The sequence below is a fragment of the Vanrija albida genome, assembly GCF_041260175.1.
Source record: "Vanrija albida strain AlHP1 chromosome Unknown contig_1, whole genome shotgun sequence".
Lineage (NCBI taxonomy): Eukaryota > Fungi > Basidiomycota > Tremellomycetes > Trichosporonales > Trichosporonaceae > Vanrija > Vanrija albida.
The window spans coordinates 658,445-677,494 of record NW_027191420.1 but is presented as its reverse complement, the minus strand read 5'-3'; the positions used below and the strand labels follow the sequence as shown (position 1 = coordinate 677,494).

General features: G+C 64.4%; 8 protein-coding genes across 8 annotated transcripts; 4 read left to right on the top strand and 4 right to left on the bottom strand.

The window, feature by feature from the left end:
• Positions 1–61: 61 nt before the first annotated feature.
• STE23_1 (metalloprotease) lies at positions 62–3,533 on the bottom strand (the record flags this gene model as incomplete). Its single annotated transcript, XM_069348948.1, has 8 exons — positions 62–1,568; positions 1,604–2,207; positions 2,245–2,410; positions 2,451–2,540; positions 2,576–2,902; positions 2,953–3,189; positions 3,228–3,258; positions 3,298–3,533. 8 exons carry the CDS (start codon positions 3,531–3,533, stop codon positions 62–64), a joined length of 3,198 nt encoding a protein of 1,065 aa, XP_069212492.1.
• A 1,471-nt stretch (positions 3,534–5,004) lies between these two features.
• On the bottom strand, positions 5,005–6,306 carry Q8F55_000293 (uncharacterized protein; the record flags this gene model as incomplete). Its single annotated transcript, XM_069348947.1, has 1 exon — positions 5,005–6,306. One exon carries the CDS (start codon positions 6,304–6,306, stop codon positions 5,005–5,007), a length of 1,302 nt encoding a protein of 433 aa, XP_069212491.1.
• Positions 6,307–8,135: 1,829 nt separating this feature from the next.
• GCS1 (ADP-ribosylation factor GTPase-activating protein gcs1) lies at positions 8,136–9,811 on the top strand (the record flags this gene model as incomplete). Its single annotated transcript, XM_069348946.1, has 5 exons — positions 8,136–8,196; positions 8,474–8,563; positions 8,616–8,692; positions 8,750–8,872; positions 8,924–9,811. The coding sequence occupies 5 exons, from the start codon at positions 8,136–8,138 to the stop codon at positions 9,809–9,811; spliced, it is 1,239 nt and encodes a 412-aa protein (XP_069212490.1).
• A 395-nt stretch (positions 9,812–10,206) lies between these two features.
• Q8F55_000291 (uncharacterized protein) lies at positions 10,207–11,562 on the bottom strand (the record flags this gene model as incomplete). Its single annotated transcript, XM_069348945.1, has 1 exon — positions 10,207–11,562. The coding sequence occupies one exon, from the start codon at positions 11,560–11,562 to the stop codon at positions 10,207–10,209; it is 1,356 nt and encodes a 451-aa protein (XP_069212489.1).
• Positions 11,563–12,214: 652 nt separating this feature from the next.
• On the top strand, positions 12,215–12,627 carry H3F3C_1 (Histone cluster 1; the record flags this gene model as incomplete). Its single annotated transcript, XM_069348944.1, has 3 exons — positions 12,215–12,297; positions 12,348–12,450; positions 12,502–12,627. The coding sequence occupies 3 exons, from the start codon at positions 12,215–12,217 to the stop codon at positions 12,625–12,627; spliced, it is 312 nt and encodes a 103-aa protein (XP_069212488.1).
• Positions 12,628–14,220: 1,593 nt separating this feature from the next.
• Q8F55_000289 (uncharacterized protein) lies at positions 14,221–16,240 on the top strand (the record flags this gene model as incomplete). The annotated part of the gene is made up of 3 exons (XM_069348943.1): positions 14,221–15,358; positions 15,396–15,960; positions 15,997–16,240. 3 exons carry the CDS (start codon positions 14,221–14,223, stop codon positions 16,238–16,240), a joined length of 1,947 nt encoding a protein of 648 aa, XP_069212487.1.
• Positions 16,241–16,356: 116 nt separating this feature from the next.
• On the bottom strand, positions 16,357–16,914 carry RPO26 (subunit common to RNA polymerases I, II, and III; the record flags this gene model as incomplete). Its single annotated transcript, XM_069348942.1, has 4 exons — positions 16,357–16,519; positions 16,568–16,701; positions 16,737–16,791; positions 16,838–16,914. 4 exons carry the CDS (start codon positions 16,912–16,914, stop codon positions 16,357–16,359), a joined length of 429 nt encoding a protein of 142 aa, XP_069212486.1.
• A 373-nt stretch (positions 16,915–17,287) lies between these two features.
• Positions 17,288–19,048, top strand: HSV2 (Phosphatidylinositol 3,5-bisphosphate-binding protein; the record flags this gene model as incomplete). The annotated part of the gene is made up of 5 exons (XM_069348941.1): positions 17,288–17,438; positions 17,487–17,637; positions 17,672–17,817; positions 17,851–18,325; positions 18,361–19,048. 5 exons carry the CDS (start codon positions 17,288–17,290, stop codon positions 19,046–19,048), a joined length of 1,611 nt encoding a protein of 536 aa, XP_069212485.1.
• Between the last annotated feature and the right edge of the window lie 2 nt (positions 19,049–19,050).

Below are 19,050 nucleotides of genomic sequence, written 5' to 3'. Positions count from 1 at the left end.
GTGTATTGTCTACTCTACACATGGCTATTCGTCTACTCTGCTGACAGTCTAGTGGCTCACCCTACAGCTTGGACACGACAAGCGGCTCCACAGGCAGCGCCGCCTTGGACGGCGTGAGCCCCGCCTTGAACGCGCTAATGTCCTTGACCTCGACGTTTCCGTCCTTGAGCTTGACCTCGGCAGTCGCAGCAGGCTCGACGCCCTTGAGGTTGTCGGCCACGGCGCGCAGCTCGGTCGTCGCCTCGGCCGAAAGGCCCACAGCCCCGTCAATCGCCTTGTTGACAAACTCCTTGACAGCTGCCAACGACGGGCTCGTCTGCAGGAGAGCACCAGCAGCAGCCTGGTCGACGTCAACGTTGTGTTTGCCAAACGCGGCAAGGACAGCCGGGCCAGACGCCACGTCAAACTTGACGACATCGCCCTTGTGCTGCGACACCATGTGCGTCGAGAACTTGCGACGCGTCGCCGACGACGGGTGCACAGTAGTCATGAACAGCTCGAGCACCTCGGCCTTGGTCACGTTCTTGAGGTGCTCGACGTCCGTCTGGCGACGGCTAAACTCGTAGTGCCCGTCGACAATGCGGTTCCAGAACCGACGCGACTCCTCGCCCAGGTTCTTGGGGCTCTCCTCCTTCTTCTCGATTAAGCTCTTGCGGTGGCGCTCAAACTCCTCGTCAGAGGTGCCCTCGATCGTCGCCTTGAGGCCCTCAAGGAACGCCTCGATGCGCGTCTCGACGTAGATCGGGTCCCGCTCAGACTGCACGAGCACCTGGAATCCCAGCGTGCTGGGGTTGCCGGTTTGAGACGACTGGCAAATGTATCCGAGCTGCTCCTTGGTGCGGAGAACGTTGAACGCAGGCTCGGAGGCAATCTGAGCGAGCAGGGCGAGGCGGGCGCGAGCAACGGGATCGGTCGACTCGCCAACCTGGGTGTAGTGGATCACGCAGTTGTTGACCTCCGCTGGGTTGGACACGGGGATCTGCCAAAAGTGCTCCGAAGCAGGTGGAAGGAGGAGCTGGCGGAGGCCGACCTTCTCACCGGGTGCCAGGGCGCGTGGCTTCAAGATCTTCTCAAACGCGTCCTGCAGGCCCTTGGCCTCCTCGGCAGTCGTGTTGCCGTGGACGAGCGACTCGACGTACAGGCGCTGGAAGAGCTCGCTGGCAAACGCCTTGACGTCGGCCGGAGTCACAAAGTCGATCTCCTTGAGCTTTTCCTTTTGTGTCCACTGTCCTTGGCCCCGGACGTAGGACGCCCAGTACGACGCCAGCGAGTACGGCGTGCTGAGCTCAAAGTTTCGCCAGTGGAGCTTGACCTGGTCCACAACCTTTTCAAAGCGAATGGGGTCGATCTCAAAGTCGACAAACTTGTTCAGCATGGTCTCAGTCATGAGTGCCAGCTTGTCGGTGTAACCCCCGGCGCTGATGCTGATCGAGTCGCCGGTGTAGTACAAGTCGAAGGTGAGGTCGGCGAGCGAAGCGTCGTAGACATCCTCGGTCGTAGCATCCACAAACAGGTCGCACAGGAGGCGGCCGAGAACAGCTGTGCGGGGGCTGACGTAGAGGAGCGGGCTGGGTGTGAGCATACTCCAGGTACGCCAACTTACGACTGGAGCTCGACGTGCATGTTGGTCTTGGGGAGCCAGAACCGGTCGTCCTTCTTGTACCAGAGACGCGAGACCTCGCTGTCGCGGAGGAGCTCCGGTCGGAGGGCAGGCTGCTTGACATCCTGCCTGACAACGTCGAGCTTCTCGGGGACAAAGAGGTTGGGGCCCGGAAGACCCAGCCCCTTGATAGGAGCACCTGCGATCGCCTCCTTGTAGAAGGCGTCGTCAAGCTTTTCCTGGTGGTACTGAGTTCCGTAAATCGTTTCCTTCTTGTCAAACGAGGCGGGAACGTTCTTGGGCAGCTCCTGTGACGTGACACCCAGAACAGCCGAACGAGGGTCGAAGAGCGAGTACACCGACGAGACGAGCGACTCGTCCCAATCGCCAAGCAGGTAGTTTGAGGACACAATCTGGTCACGCGGGACAGGAGCCTGCAGCCAGCCGCTGAGCTGGGTAACGTAGTTGCGCGTCTTGCCGCGCTCCGCAAACTTGAAACCAATCTGGGAGAGCTTGCGCATCTCGTCGAACGCGGTTTCGCTTGGGGCGACCGAGCGAAGCAGTGAGATGTACTTGAAAACGGCCAGAGCGACGTCCTTCCAGTGTTCTAGATTGTCAGCTATGCCCCAGGCCGCCGCACTCACCCAGGCCCTCAGGAGTGAGCTCGAGCGAGATCTTGAAGAAGGAGAAGCCAGACGCCTCGTGCGAGTTGCCGGCACTGAGGGAGTTGGCCCAGCCCTTCTGCTTGAGGTACGAAAGCAGAGAGCCCTTGCCTTCGTGGCCGATGAAGTGGCCAACAAAGTTGTAAGGCTGGGTGTAAGCAGCGCCCCACGCTCCAGTGCAGACTCACCTTGACCTCGTGCTTGTGGTGCAAGTCGGGCAGCGGGAAGTTGATCTCCAGGGCGCGCACATCCCTGACAGGCTTGACAAAGGTGACAACCTAGATGATCAGTGGCGCTAATGTTTACAACTTACACCCTGCTGCTCGGGTCCATAGGGGTGCTCGTCAAAGGTGACGCGGACACCATCGCGGCCAGTGAGTGGCTTGCCCTCGGTTCTGATAGGGACATTGGCGAAGCGCTCACGGACCAGGCGCTCGAGAGTGTCGAGGTCGTCGCGGCCGGCAACGGCGAGCTTCATGCGGCGCGCACAGTACTCCTTCTCCCACCACTCGATGAGCTGCTTGCGGGGGTCGCGACCGGCCTCCTGAGGCTTGGTCCACAGCGACTCGAGGTTGCCGGTGCCAAACTTGCCGTACGGGTGGCCGGATTTGGAGAGCGACTTTTCCAGCTGGAAGAAGCGCTGTGACTGTTAGGGATGCCCACGACTCCCACGGCCCCACGAATACTCACCCACATGTCACTCTGGAGGTTCTTCTTGTGCTCCGAGTTGACAGCGTTGATCTCGCGCTCGGTGCAGTCCTCGGCGAACAGCGGCTCGATGAAGAAGCCGGCGAATCGGTCCAGCGCGCCCTCGAGCGCATCGGGCGCGACGTCAAAGTAGTAATTTGTCGACGTCATGGCCGTCCACGCGTTGGACCCTCCGTTGTGCGACGAAAGGTACACAGAGTAGTCGTTCTCGGCCGGGTACTGGCGGTCAGTGCATGGACAATAGGCCTCGGACCAACCTTCTTGGTGCCCAAGAACATGAGGTGCTCGCTGCGGAGCGGTCAGCTTTCCACTTTGAGCAGCACTCACCAGAAGTGGGCACAACCGGGCAGATCGTCGGGGTCCGACAGGTGTCCGACGCCGACGTCCATGCTCGCGGCGGCCTTGTCGGCATTTGGGTCGGACACGACGACGACCTCGAGGCCATTGTCCAGGGTAAAGTAGCGGTGCTCGCGGTCCTCGGTGGGCGGCAGCAAGAGCTTGACCGGGCCCGTCGCCTGCGGAATGGGAGGGCTGGGAGGGAAGACGGGGGGCGTGACAGTCATGGCGGGCTGCGAGCTGCGAGACGAGAGCCAGGCAATGAGCACGACTGCGAGCGACACGAACAGCCACGTAGGGGGCTTTGCAGCAGCGCGCGGCATCACCTTACGGGCCGCCGCAGTGGGATGCGAGCCGGACCTACGGTGCAATGCTGGCGAGGCCGCGGCGGGCAAAGGTGGAGCGGAGGGGGAGAGAGGGGGTGGGCTGGAGGGTTGTCTTTGCCAGCGTTGCCGCAGCGGGGACTGTGCGAGCAGAGAGAGTTGTGCGGCGGGTGGCAATGGCAAAGGTGGAGGGGGAAGGTGGAGTGACGGTTGAGAGAGGGCGGACAGTTGCAAGTTGCAGTTGCTGCTGCAGCACCAGTCGTGTCCTTTGCGAGGGCAGACGCGGTTTGATAGAACCGAGCATGCGAACGGGGGCGTGGTGCAAGTGCTTGCTGTGCGTGTGGGCTGTGTGTGGGGTGTGTCGAGGCGTGTGTGGGGGATTACAACGACGACAATAGACGACGACTTGGTCTGCCGAGCAACTTGGTCATTGTTCTACTACACTCGGTCGGCGGAGTAGACGGAAGTCTCCGCTGCCTCCATCCACGTGAGTGTAACGTGGCAACTTAGGCACGCGAACAGAAGTGCGCGACTAACCACGTTCTTGCCGCCGACTCGATTCCAAGGGGAGCTTCAATTAAACCTGCGCCTAGTGACGCCTGAAATCTCAGGGGGGAAGGGGGTAAGGGGGGGAACAGTGACGGGCAGGATGGTTTCGACGATAACGTCGCGTCGTCACTGGCGGCACCGACGGTGCAACTCTGTCCCCCTCGACGCCGCTCCACGCTCAGACACGCGTCTAGGACGCGCACACCGGGTCCGCAGCACGGTCTTTAATTTAGTCTCTGTCATGCATGCAGCCAGGGCTGGCTTGTCCGTCTTCGACGATGGTGCCTCCAACTCAACTCGTTCTGATGCTAATCTATTCATGCTCTCTCTATATCAGGTGCCCGACCCAACAAGTCTATCATTTGTTTGTTACAGAGATAATTAATCTATGGCTGGCAGAGTGTCCGGCCTTACTGGAGGGTGGTCCTCTGTGTTGGAATGTAATTACAACAGGTGCCAAGGCGCGGGTCGGTCCCATCTTAGGGAGCGAGGCGCGAGGCGAGAGACTTGGGAGACTTGGGAGAGAAGGAGTATGTGTTCTACTGCGGATGTTTGGCGACGGTCGGGAGCCCTCGGTAGCCGCCCGTTTCCCAGAGTCGCTGGCGCGCTCGCGCGTCGCGTCGCGACAAAGGAGAGCGTGAAAAACGGGGGAAGGCGAAGGCGAAAGCGCGTCGGGCCGCTGCCGAGGGAACGGCCATCTGCCCGTCCGTGGCCGCCTAGATGGTCACAAAGGCAGGCACTATTGTGTTGTCCCGCTCATCGTCTAGGAAAAAGTGGTCGAGACTTTGAGACGGTCAGTTGAGTTTGAGCGTATTTGTCTTTCGACCTACAGTTGGTCCCTGGCTTGCGGAGACATGTCGTTGGCGTCTAGCCAGCCGGCCACGCCCACAAGCTCAGGCGATTCCCAAAGAACCTTTGGGTCCCACTCACCCGAACCTGGTCCAAGTTCAGACGCGAGTGTTGGCTCGGAGGAGGCCCGGTCTGCATCGACAACGTAGGGTTGGAATCTCGATGCATCAGGTGGAGTTGGTATCCCCGATGTAGTAGACGGCGATGGCAGAGGAACGTGAAGCTCCAAGCTGCCGTGAGAGACGGGCATTGTTCCCTGGGGCATTACGTGGTTGGTCTGGACCTGAGGACGTGTTGCCCGGCCGAGGTGGGAGGGGGAGATTTCGGGGGCATGGAGATTTCCAGGGTAGAATTGCGGATGCCATGATGGCACGGCGACGCGAGGCATCATTTGCTGTTGCTGATGCTGGGCGGTGGAAACCGACGCGGCGGGGTGGTATGGCGAGGCAGAAGTCGCGCCAGACGCCGAATCAGACATGCCGAGTGCCGGGTCGATGGGGAACGCGTCGACGCTGCCGCTGCCACTGCCGGAAGGCGTCGTAGAACGGATGGGGGCGTGCGTGGCGTGCGTGGAGTGCGTGGCGGGAGGCGGTGACATGGCAGTGTGGCCCTGCATGACCTGTGGGGGTGGCGGTCGGTAGTGCTGGTGGCCGTGGTGGTGGGCGTGGCCGGGCATGCCCACGGAGCCGACAGTGCTGACCATTGGCAGGGGATAGTGCGATGAAGGCGTGTCGGCGTAGGACATGCGGGGAGTCATTGGAGGCATGCCAGGCATGCTTGGCTCTCCCATTGACGCGGTGACCATGCCGTCGCGAGCCGGACCCGGAGGGTACATGTATGGCGTGCCGGCCAGACCGTGTACCGTTCCCGGAGCAATGCCGTCGCTGTGCGGTAGTGTCGTGTGCATTGGCGCGTGTGGAGACGCGTGCATCGGCATGCCGGGCTGCTGCTCGTTGGCGGCGTGGGCGGCGCGCAGATAGCCCTCAAGCTCTGCCACCTTGTCTTCGAGCTTGCGGACGCGGCTTGTAGGCTTGCCAGAGTCGTAGACGCACTCGCGCTTGAGCTTGGTGCAGTGGTGGCAGCTGGGCTTGGTGGCCGAGCACCTGATGCGGCGCTTGCGGCAGTAGAGGCAGGCGTCGCCACGCTTCAGAGGGGGAGGGCGGGGGTTGAAGGGAAGCTCGGATGGGCCAGCCGTTGAGGACATGGCCACGCCCGAGGAAGGGCCGGCCATTGGCGGAGGTGGCGTGTGGCGGTGGGGGGAGGTCTCGCTCTTTGGCATTGTGGGTGAGGGTGTGTGTGAGGGAGTGGGGAAGAGGTGGTGTAGAAGAGGTGGTAGGTGTCGAGCGACGACGAGGGCGTCGGGTGATGAGGTAGCTAGGGGTGGTGACCTGTAACCCGGTGAGGGGGGATAGACTAGATGCTGGCGGACAGTGTTATCTTGTGTGTGTGCTGTTGCTGTGGGGAAACAAGAAGGTCGCGTCGACTAGACTGGCCTTTTATGTATGGCTCGCGAGCTGACTTTATAACACGTCAGGTCCCTTCCGTCGCGGACCGGCACTGGGGATCCGAGGAGGGAGGACGATGGAGTCGGCTCGTTCTGCTCGCTCGCACCAATGCCCATCTCTCTGGCTGTCGTAACGGGCAGAGGTGACTGGGGTTGTCTCCGTGCCGTCGGTGGCGTAAAGGCGTACAGCACGTTTTTCCTGGGCTGATCCGGGAGGCATTACCCCTGCAGCAGCACAACACGCCAGGGCGAGACCCTATGGCGATGGCCCAGGCAAGTACGTACGCTGCTGGTTGACGGATCATCAGACGGCCAAACGGTCGCCAAAGCTCTGCCAAGGCAATGCAGCAAAGTATCCGTCAAACGGCCAAATGAAACTCTTGGCTCCCGCAGGCTTGTAGCACGAAGCCAGGTCCAAAAGCGGCGGCACGGCGCCAGCCCAGGGACTGCACCCACTCGACTGGTGCTTCGTCCAGGCACAGCCCAGACGGACAGAGAGAAACCTTGGTGTGTACTGCCCCCGCAGTGCTTCTTCAAACATGCCGCGAGGGGGCGGGGGGGACAAGGGGGGATGCTACCACCACAGCCCCGCCTCCCCTCCTCCCACCCCACCCCACCATCAGCCCCCGGCAGCGCTAGTGCCCGGCTGTAAGGGTCCCATTGTCGGACCAGCGACTCACCCCTGAGCCTTTGGTGCATATGCGCCAACCCCAAGTCAATTACAATTAAGGATGAGGAGTGGGTGTCACTGCTTTGACGCGGATAGCGTCGAAAGGGAACCGCCACACCAACCTAGCTCGATACTGCCTGCAGACGAGACGTTGCATGTGATTATGATCGCACACACCTCCCCCTGCGACCGGGAAGCTTGTTGCACCGGTGACTGCACTGGCTGGCACTGGTGTGGCTGTGGCGTGGCTTGCTCGCTCGCTCGCTCGCATCGCACTGCAGACGCGTCGACTACGACGTCGTCGAGTCAGCTGCGTAGGCCCGGCCCCTCTTACAGCACCAGTGTGCGAGGCGAGGCATTGGGGTGGCATTGGGGTGCCGAAGAGGTGGCGCGACGCGCGACGCTCTCTCCCCGAAAGACGTGACCTTGTCCGTGACCCGAACAAGGCTTATCCCCGAGAGAGGGAGAGAGGAGGTAGACACGCGAACAGTGTTGCGGGCGTGGCGTTTAGCGCGCAATTGTCCGTGAGAGTCTGGTCTGGTCTGGTCCATAATGCAAGAGGGACGGGTTCAAGCCTAATGGCCAGTAGTGGCTGACGTTGGATGATGCCTAATGGCTACTGCTTCCATGACAATGGTACCATCTGGCGGGCGGGCTGATCTATCTGGTGATCTACTGGCTGGGCATTTATTCTGATGCCGCCGAGCACGTCGATCCTAGCCTGGGCTCCGACTTCGCCTCCACCCTAGACCACATGGCAAAATACTCCCGTGTCCATTACCGCGTAGGCAGTGGGCCTCTCCCCGCGTATGCCTGCTCGCTCTGCCTACAGCTTGCAGCCACCGATGACACGTCGAGACAACCTTGGTCTTGCTCCAACCCATCTACCACAACCCACTCACCCACCCCCAAGCCCCCAAGCCCCACTCCAAGCATGGCGGAAAACTACCAGAAAAAGGAGCTTCTCACGCTCATGGGCACCGGTGCAAACAAACGTGAGTAGCTGCGTAGACGGCCATTTCGTCTCCCTTTAGTTTCACCAAGCTCTGCAAAAAGCGGACATGAACCAAAGTATGATGGCTGGTTCCTGGCTGGGCGGTGGCTGCCTGCTATCCGCAAGCACCGCCTCGGCACTGCAAACATCCAAACCGATGCTTTTGCAGTGCATGTGCCGCCAGCCTTGCCTGCTCCTTATGCTTATTGCCCCGTTCCTCTGTGCAGATGAAACACACTGATAGCAGAGTCGAGCCGATGCTGATACCCTGCATGCAGTGTGCGTAGACTGCGGCTCGCCATCCCCACAGTGGGCTTCCGTCTCGTATGGCACCTTTATCTGCCTCGAGTGCTCGGGCATCCACCGCGGTAAGTACACACCGATCGGCCCGATGCCGCATGCACAGCTAACGGAGCTTAGGCTTCGGCGTTCACATCTCGTTTGTCCGCTCCATCACAATGGACAAGTGGTCCGAGGAGCAGGTCAAGAAGATGAAGGTGCGGCTGGCTGGTCCATCCCTGTACGGCCACGGCAATGTTGACTAACCTGTGCAGCTTGGTGGGAACGAGGCTTTCAAGCAGTTCCTCGACAGCTATGGACCCGACGGAGGGTACACCAAGGGCATGGGGATGACTGAAAAGTACAACTCGTGGGCTGCATCGCAATACCGCGAAAAGGTGGGTCGGCCTACCGGGCGATGGAGGGCTTCAACATACTAACGTGACCAGCTCACGGCCGAGTGCTCGGGCCAGCCGTGGTCGCCTTCGGCTGCCCCTCCACCAACATCCCGGCCCGAGTCGGCTGCGGCTACTCGCAAGTCGCGTGCCGGTGGTGCTGGGTCCGGTGTCCCGAGCCGGACCAACAGCCCCTACCAGGACAGCCCTCCCAGCCGTGGTAGTGGCAACGAGGCGTTCTTTGAGCGTCTTGGAAATGCCAATGCCTCGCGCCCCGACCACCTCCCTCCGTCGCAGGGTGGAAAGTACGGTGGATTCGGCTCTGCCCCGCTCGACGATGAGCCCTCGCACCCCAGCTACCACCTTAGCTCGCACGCTGCGCCGACGCTCAACGACTTCCAGAACAACCCGCTCGGCGCGCTTTCCAAGGGCTGGGGTCTGTTCTCGTCGGCCGTCACGACCGCGAGCCGCGAGATCAACGAGTCTGTCGTCAAGCCGGGCATGAGCCGCGCGCAGGACATGTACCAGCAGGGCGCGAGCGACGACTGGAAGCGCTACGTCGACTCGGCCACCACGCAGGCCAAGGGCGCGGCTGCGTGGACCGCCAAGCGGGCCGGCGAGGGCTGGCAGAACGTCAACGACCTTTCCCGCCAGCACGCCGGTCTCGACATCAACGAGCAGTTTGACAAGCTCGGTCTCGGTGCGTCGCGGGCCCGCGACCAGGGCTACGGCCAGTTGAGCCAGCACAACGACGCGCGCGAGTACCACGACGGCCACGATGACGACTTTTTCGAGAGCTGGGACTCGCAGCCGCAGTCGGGTAGCAGCAGCGCTGCGGCGTCCAAGCCTGCAGCCAAGCCCGCTGCGGCCACCAAGGCGCCGGCAAAGGAGCAGCCCAAGAAGAAGGACAACTGGGACGACGACGAGTGGGCAGACTTCTAAACAGACTTCTAGGCATTAAGCATAGCGTCGCATTATAGTATTACCAGCCAATAGATACCTCTAGCATACTAGACTCATTACAACATTGTCATATGCAGTATTGTACAGTGGGTGGGTGGGGTGGGTCGAGGCGCTCGGCGTCCTGGTGGATCGGCGTCCTGTGGATATCGGCGTTCTCGTTGAACTTCGGTTGTGCGCGGCGGCATGCTGCGAGTCGTCATGGCGTGTACCGGCCGAAGGCCGCCGCGGTGTGCGACCGCCGAGTGCACGATCCGAACACGAACCGAAGGGAGCACGACGCGCTCACGCAACGCCGCAGCGCGTGCCGCAGTGACGGATGCAGACGGAGATCTGCAAGCCACCTTGCAACTCTCGGCCGGCTCCACCCCGCAAACTCAAGCGGACACTGTGTCGTGCAGCGCCAGCTCGGGTACGAGGGTAGCGACGACCGTGTCGTAGAGCATCCCCACAAGATGGGCATTGCAGCCCGCGTCGGCGAGGGGGTCGACGAGCTTGTCCGTGTCCATGTGTCCGTGCCGGAAAACTCGGGTCGCCGAGACGGCGTTGCGGAGGCGACGGTCGAGCGCGGCCGCTTCCTCCGGGGTCGGGTCGGGCGGCGACGGGCCGGGGTAGCCGTCCGGGAAGAGGACGCGCTCGAGCAGGTCGGCGACTCTGAGCGCCGTGAAGGGGGTGAGGACGCGCGTCACGCAGAGGTGGGGCAGGAGGCGGTCGATCGCGGGGGAGGCGAGCCCGACGACCGCCTCGACCGTGCCCCACGCCAGGCGGGTGCTTAGCGGGGCCGGCTCGAGCCCGGCGCGCTCGACGAGCCACGCGCGCCCGAGCGCGAGCCACGGGTCCGCGAGGCGGCGGTAGCGCGGGTCGGGGGGCGGCGAGGCTGCGAGCGCGGCGCGGACCCACACGGCCACGTTCCATAGCGCGAGGAGGCCGGCCGCGAGCTGGACGTAGAGGCGGAGGAAGGCGTCGGCGAAGCCCTTGAGCCCGGTGCGCCGGGGCGGCGGAGGCAGGCGTGGCTTGTCCTCGCTGAGCAGCTTGAGGAGTATCTGCGCCCAGAACCACGGCTGGGCGAGTCGCCGGCCGACAGTGGAGAGCACTGCGCGCGCGAGCACCTCGCGCACGATGAGCCGCTCAGCGTCGGCGGCGTACTGCTTCTGCGGGAGGCGGAGCGCGAGCAGCGCGTCGGCCAGCGCGGTGAGGTACGTCGGGGAGAGGGCGTAGCCCTCCGCCGTGGGCGCGACGGAGAGCAGCGGCAGGCGGGCGTGGTACGCTGCGTCGAGGGTGAGCTGCTCGCCGTCGTCTCCGCGCGCGATGCCAGACGCGACGGCGGCCCGCGCGTGCCAGTACGTGCTGACGTGTGTCGCGGCTATCACGGGCACGTGGAGGAGGAGCAGGTCTGCGGCGGGCGTCGGGTCCTCTGCGACGGCGGTGAGGAGCGGCGCGAGGAGCGGGACGAGCACGTCGTTTATCGCCGGCAGCAGGCTCCGGTCGCGCGGCGAGATGCGGATGTACCATGCCTGCACGTAGCCGCGGAGCGCGAGCGCGACGAGGCGGTACGCGCGCTCGTGGGCGAGGAGCGCGCCGTCCGACGCCGCGGGGAAGAGGGGCGGGAGCGGCGTGTCGGGCGACGACGCGAGCAGGCGGTGCGCGAGCGGGATGCTCGGGTCCAGGTCGCGCCGCCTGTGCCGCGCTGTCGTGGGCGAGGCCGGGGCGGGGACGGGGGCCGCGGCGACCATCGGGGGTGGCTTGGGTGTGCGGTGATGACGGCGGCGGCAGCACAGTTTGGAGGAGGGAGGGCGAGTGGGTGACGCTGATGGGGGGTCGTCAGTTTTGGCTAGGCTAGCGCTTGGTCGTGTGGCGCGTGTGCTGCGCTGTGCCGCGGCTGCTCGTCGCTGGGCTTTGTGGGCCCGAGTGCATCTCACGCGACCTGCTCGACGGCGACGCGGCGTGCGCGACGCGACGCGCGCGCTGTACATTGCAAGTCATGTCGACGCCAATGGACGTGTGGGCGCGTTGGGCTGCACTGGCTGGCTCCTGCTGGGCCAAATGGGCGCCGGCCGTAAACAAACATGTGCTGGCCAACGGGCGCAACGCCGTTGTGATCTCGCTCAAAAGTCACGTGACGGATCACACGTCACCCGGCGTGATTGGCCCAGGCGATTGATCTTGATCAGTGCCGATCGCTGGAACCGCCCAACCTTATCCGCCCCTCCCCGTTAGTGTCCCACAAACATTGCGCCGCTCGCCACTGCCGCGCCATCCGGCGACGACTACTTAACCCCCAGTCCCGTCATCGTTTGACATCTCATCCCACTCAACAACACCCAAAGCCTCGGCTTCACTACTACTTCCCCTCTCCTACCTCCCCCCAACAACAACTCATCAACAATGTCCGGCCGTGGAAAGGGTGGCAAGGGTCTCGGCAAGGGCGGCGCCAAGCGTCACCGCAAGGTCCTTCGTGACAACATCCAGTGAGTTAGCTGGCGGCTACGACGGGAGCCTGCAGCTAACACGCACCCAGGGGTATCACCAAGCCCGCTATCCGCCGTCTCGCTCGCCGTGGTGGTGTCAAGCGTATCTCGGGCCTCATCTACGAGGAGACCCGCGGTGTTCTCAAGATCTTCGTGAGTCGCTCCTCCATCCCTCTCTCTCGAGCCGCTCTAACACTTGCCCAGCTCGAGAACGTCATCCGCGACTCGGTCACCTACACTGAGCACGCCAAGCGCAAGACTGTCACGTCGCTCGACGTCGTCTACGCTCTCAAGCGCCAGGGCCGCACCCTCTACGGTTTCGGCGCCTAGGCTGGCCCGTAGCCGCTGCTCTGCGTGCACCTTCCGCATGCGACCGAGCACGAGTGCATAGTACTTTCGTTTTCGCTATCTCTCTTTGTACCGCCCGCTGCGGCGATGATGTACCCGATAACAATAATGGCAAGGGGAGGGGTGCCGGTGGTGACAAGTGGCATGAGTGGTGGCTCCGTGGTCGTTTTCTCTGGTTCCCAGAGTGGTGGCTGGTGGGTGGCTCGGTAGTGGCTACGGTGGCGGTGTACGTCTGCGCCGTTTTTTGGGGGAGAGTGGGGCCGAGGGGGCAAGGGGACTGCGGTATATTCGAGCGACGCAGACTGCTCGCTGCCTGCAGATGGCCGGCGCAGACGAGGCAGAGGAGTCGAATCGTCCTGCCTCACAGCCCGCACCGACCGCGGCCGACCGACGACAGTGGCACCGCCCATGATGAGAAAACCCGACCCAACAAGTCTTGCACATGACGCCAAACCGTAGTGATGTAGTCACAATCATCAATGCATGTCTTCGGGATATCGCACGAGCAGGGGAAGGATGTTTCGCAACTGATACCTGCCCGTCCTCTATGCACCTGGCGCTGGACTTGGGCTTGGCGGATGCCCACGGTGCTCCTCAACCCCCAGAGCCAACTTGCATGCATGCAGTTGTGTACGTCGGCGCGTGAAGACGCTGCAGGCCGAATGCATCAGTAGTGGCTACAAGGCAAAAGCCGGTGGAGGGTGTCGAGGGATGTCGATTCAGGCACGCCACGCCGGTGACCCAGCCACCGCCAGCGTCACTAGCTGGCTCGCCGACGCGACGACGACTGCAATGTGCGACAGGTGCACTTCAAAACCAGCAACACGTCGCCCGAGCTTAATCCCACTCTCCATCCCACCATGGGCAAGAAGAAGACCAAGCAGAAGAAGACGACGGCTGCGGCCGCGGCATCCAAGACGCCAGCAACGCCGTCGCCCGCACCGAGCGAGGTACGTGCGGCCGTCGACAGCGCTGACACGTAGCCACCGAGCCAGGGCGATACGCGTCCCGCGACGCCAGAGTCTGCGGCCGGCTTGCCGGCGCTCGAGGGGCCGCCTGCTGCTGCTGGCAACGGCCCGAGCGTCGAGCAGGATGAGGTCGCGCCAGAGCCAGCACCAGCAGCACAGCCAGAGCCGACGCCAGAGCCAGAGCCAGCGCCAGCGCCCAAGCCACTCGAGCCAGAGCCCCGCGCGCCTTCCCCGCCGCCCCCGGCCGACCCCTCCGCCCCCTCCGCCTCGGCAGAGCATGTGGCTGGCGACCTGGGCGCCCTGGCCATCGACAATGCGCCTGCCCCCTCGGCCCCCTCCCCCTCGGCGCCAGATTTCCACGCGCACACATCCGACGAGCGAGCCCGTTCGACCTCCCCTCCACCCGACGACGACGGTGACATTGGCGTCAGTCACCCCCGCGACGAGGCCGGTGCAGACGAACCTGCAGACGAGCTTGCACCCGTCCCTGCTGCTCCCGAAGAGCCGCCAGAAGCCGACGACGACGGAGAGTTTGGAGACATCAGCTTGTCGACTGAAGACGGTGAGTGCCGCGTCGTGGGCACAACTGACGACAGCGAACGGAGACATGGCGCGCACGCTATTCGCCAACGGCAAGGCCCACGGCTTCGCTGCTGAGCGGCTAGAGGACACCTCGCTCTCATCGCGGCGCGAGCCGCTTCTCCCCCCGCTTGAGCTCGCCCAGCCCGGGGAGAGCTCCGCCGAGCCTCCCTCCCCGCTCGTCGACTCGCACCGCTCGCTCAAGTCCCCCACCTTCTCGGCCTCGTCGCGCCCAATCTCCCTCACGTTCAGCCCAGGTGCCTCCTCGCCCCGCAGCTACCAGTCACCTGCGGCCCGCGTGCACGCCTCCCTGCCGGCTTTGACGGTCCCCGACAGCCCTCCACCGCCAGAGTTTGCGTCGCCCAACGAGGCGCCCTTCGAGTCGATATCCCTCGACGCCGAGGGCGAAGCCGCGCCGCCTCCACAATCTCTGCCGACCGTCCCCGCCGATCCGTCAGCAAAGCCCACCAGCCACGTCAAGCGCGAGTCGTGGGGCGGGTACGGCATCGACAGCCACGGCAAGCCAGAGGCCCACGGGGTCCTGCCAGTGCACCCCGACCCGCCTGCGTCCGAGGGAACGAGCACGGCCGGAGCGAGCACGGCCGCCACGCCAGAGACCAGGGCGTCTGGGTCGTTCTCTGCCGCCTCTGGCACGTCGACGCCACGTCGACACGCACCCCCAGCGCACCCTCACCCATTCCCACTGCCTACCTCGCCGACAAAACCAAACGTGCCCGTCCCGCAGGTCACAACACCCCCGCACAACTCGGGAGCGCCTGCTGCCGTCGCCATGCCACCACAAGGCCTGGGCGCAAAGGGTGCCAGCACGCTCGACAAGTTCATCTCCCGGACGCGTCCCCAGCACCTGCCGCCAAAGGACAAGACGGAAGATGAGATCCACTTGCACGAGTGGGAGTCGATGATGGCCAAGTCGCGCGAGCACGAGGCTGAGCGCAGGAAGCGCGAGGCGGCAGTCAGGCTCGAGAAGGAGCGCCGCCTGCAGGCCGTCACACCCCGTTGGGAAGCGTTGTTGAGCAACGACTTTAGCGTGCAAAAGGTGCGGACGAATCCCGCTTTCCGCAAGCTTTGGTTCGAGGGCTGCCCCGAGCATCTAAGAGGCAAGGCCTGGTCGCTGGCAATAGGCAACGCGCTGTCGCTGCACAAGGGTGAGTGCGGGTGTGCGATTGCGGCTGACCCTTCCAGACGCGTACAAGACGTACTCTGCACGGGCAACGCGCGCGATTGAGCAGGGCCGATTCCCTCAGGACATTATGGACCAGATCGACAAGGACCTCGACGAGACGTTGCCAACACTGCACATTTTCCACGAGGGTAGCCCAATCCGCGACGATCTCAAGGAGCTATTGTGCACCTGGGTTGTGTACCGCTCAGACAGCGGCCTGGGGTACGCGCCGTACGTCAATCTCCTCGCGGCCATGTTCATCATTGTGTCGCCTCTGCCCGTCGCGTTCATCTCGCTCGTCAACTTCCTCGCCCGGCCATGTCTCAACTCGTTTGCCGCCAACGACAACGAGGAGATTGACGCGTTCTACCGCGTCTTTGAGAACCTCCAGGCCGACCAGTTCCCGAAGATCTACGCAAACTGCAAGAACCTCGGTCTGAGATTGCCCGAGTCGTACTTTCGCTCGGTGCTGGTCGAGCAGGTGCCGTTTGCGGCAGCGTGCCGGCTGTGGGACCAGATCGTGCTCGACGGCGACGGCTACATTTTCCGCGCTGCTCTGGCCATCTTTGGCTTCCTGGAGCCACGGTAAGCACGCGGCGTGCCGAGCCTCACTGACGCCAGGCTCTACTACCCCGATCGCGAGGAGATCCTGTCAGTGCTCGAGGGCCGCAACGCGGCGACGCAGGCCATCACGGAGCGCGAGATTGAGCGCGCACGCCTGCGTGGAGAAGAGTACGAGGACAAGCTTGACGGCAAGCTGAGCGTGTTTGGCCTGACCGAGGGCGCCTTGTTCGACTGGCTCGAGCACGACGGGTGGCGAGACAGCCGGTTTGAGCGCCTCGTCGTGCGCGAGCTGCCCGATTAGATAGACCGTAGAGCGTGCGCAGCTGGAGGCGCCGGCAGCACACACATACGCACGCCACACACACTTGTATCTCGATACAATGCATAGGAAACCAGACACATGCCACGCCGCCGACTCTACTCCTGCACGATGAGCTCCTCGACCTTCCAGTCCTCGAACGAGTTGTCGGGGAGGTACCGCCTGATGACGAGGGGGATCTTCTTCGACGCAAGCTCCTTGAGCGCAATCTCGAGGGGGTCGGTCTCGCCCTCGACGGGGACGAGGACGGGGGCGTTCATGCTGGGGGTTGGGTCAGCCTGCTGTCGGGTCGAAGCTCGCGGCACAAACCTGATCTGCAGGGCGCGCGTGCCGAGCACACGCGCGCGCTCGTACTTGGTCATGTAGGGCGTGGTGACGCGGACCTCGTTTGCCTTTGCGGCCTTGCCGGTGCGCTGCTTGACGTCGTCTGGGACGTCGCCGGACTGTTGTCAGCGGGCCTCAAGCCGACTCAACGCACGATGATGATGTCGTCGCCGTTCGCCTCGTCCTCCTCGCGCAGCTCGGCGTCGTACCTGCGCGCCGGTTAGCCCGTCCTCGTGCAGCCGACGCCCAACGCACTCGATGTGCTCCGGCTCCTCGCCGTCATAGTCGTAGTTGTCGCCGCCAAAGTCGCCCATGCGCTCGTCGTCGGACATTGTGGGTGGGTGGGGTGGGGGGAGTCGGGGGAGAGTGAGGGGCGGGGTGGCGCTGGGTGTGCGAGTCGGTGTCGGCCGCTTTTGGGCGTGTAGAGCGCGCTGGATGCGTGAAGAGGGACGGTGTGGACAAAAGATGTTGACGACGAGTGCAGGAAGAGTTGGAAACAATCTTGTCTGTGCGTGGTGCGATCACGTGATCCGCCCTTGGTTGCCACTCGACCAGCCAGCCTCGATGACGACCGACCCCGTCCTGCTCTGCTCTGTCCAACGCACCACGCTCAACGCACACATCTAGACGCGCTGCACAGACGCAGCATACACATAGACGCATAATCGCGCGCCGGCTCGGCTCGCCTCGCCGCACCCCACCGCGATGCAGCTCAGCAGGTACCAGGTGTCGACGCTCCGCCCGCCACCCATCCTCGGCGTGACGTTTGCGCACGACTCGGGCATCTTCACCGTCGCCACCGAGACGGGGTACGAGGTGTGGCGGACGTACCCGCTCGGCCTGGTGCGGCGGCGGAGTGAGTAGAGATGCGGAGCTTCAGAGGCACAGCTCACTCCCACCCCAGCACTCGCCGGCACGCTCGCGCGCGCCGTCCCGCTCCCCGCCTCGCCGCTGATAGCGCTGCAGGGCGGCGGGTCCAACCCGCTCTTTCCGCCCAACAAGGCGGTCCTGTACCACGACGGGCGGGGCGCGCCCGTCGCCGAGCTCGAGTTCAGGTGCGTGCGGCCAGCGGCGCGGCGCTGACGAAAGCGAGAGGATACGTGGCATCGCGGTGCGCCACCGCACCATTGTCATCGTGCTGCTCCGCCGCGCGTTCGCGTACGAGTACGGCGCAGAGGGCGGCGGGTTCGCGCTGCGCAAGATCAACGAGTGGGAGACGGCCGAGAACGAGGCTGGTGGGTGGCGAACTGGGCACGGCTGACGGCCAGGCCTCGCAGCCGTCGCGACGGCGCCGGGCGCGACGCTCCTCGCGCTCCCGGGACGCCAGGCAGGCCACGTGCAGCTGATCAACCTCCCGCCGTGTGTGCCGGTCGGCGGCGGGCCGTCCGTCTCGAGCGGCACGTTCCGGTCCCCGATCCTGCTGGCGCACACGCACCCGCTCTCCTCGCTCGCGTGCAGCGCGAGCGGCGCGCACCTCGTGACAGCGAGCGAGCGGGGCACGCTCCTCCGCGTGTGGGACACGGCGCGCGGCGCGCTCGAGACCGAGCTCCGCCGCGGCGTCGATCCCGCCGAGGTGTGGGGCGCGGTATTTGAGGACGCGCCCTTCGCCGCGGCCGAGGGGGACGACGAGCGCCGCAGAGAGCTCGCGCGCCGCAAGGGCGGCCGCGTGGCAGGCTGGAGCGACAAGGGCACGGTGCATATCTGGGGCGGCGAGGGCGAGGGGGCGCCCAAGCCGGCCAAATCGTAGGTGGTATGCCGTGGCGCCGCTAACGCGCCAGCGCCCAGCCGACGCTCACGGGCCTCCTGTCAAAGGCGTTATCGCTGCCAAACTACTTCTCGTCGACGGCCTCGTACGCGCAGTACACGCTGCCGCGCAAGAACCCGCACGCGTTCAGCTCGGCGATCGGCGCCGCGGCCGAGGCGGCCGGCGTGCCAAGCATGCGCATCAACGAGGAGGCAGCCAAGGAGCCGGAGGAGCGCGAGTGGGCAGAGCGGTACGCCGTGGCCTGGATCGAGGTCGACGTCGAGGACGAGGCGGCGCCCGTGGTGGAGGAGAAGCGGCCAAGGAGGCCCACGGGCGGCATGAGCATGGGCTCGCGCGAGGAGCGCCACTCGTTCGGGTCGGACGCGACGAGCACGCGCACGGCCACGCCGACGCTACGGAGGGCAGAGACACCGACGCAGAGCACGTTCCGCGGCGTGGGCGGCGTCGAGCGCCGCCCGTCCACCGGCTCGGTGCGTACCCAGCCCCGGGCCCGCTTCCGCAAGCCCGACAAGCCGGCTGGTGCTGCAAAGACGCGCCGCGAGAGACAGCTCGTCATCGTCACGTACGCCGGCGACTGGTACCGCCTCCGCATCCCGCGCCCGCGCGAGACGGACGACGGCGCGCCGGACGAGCGCAAGTCCAAGCTCGTGTGCGAGCTCGTAGAGTACCGCCGCCTCGGGGTCGGCGGCGGCGGGTGGTAGAG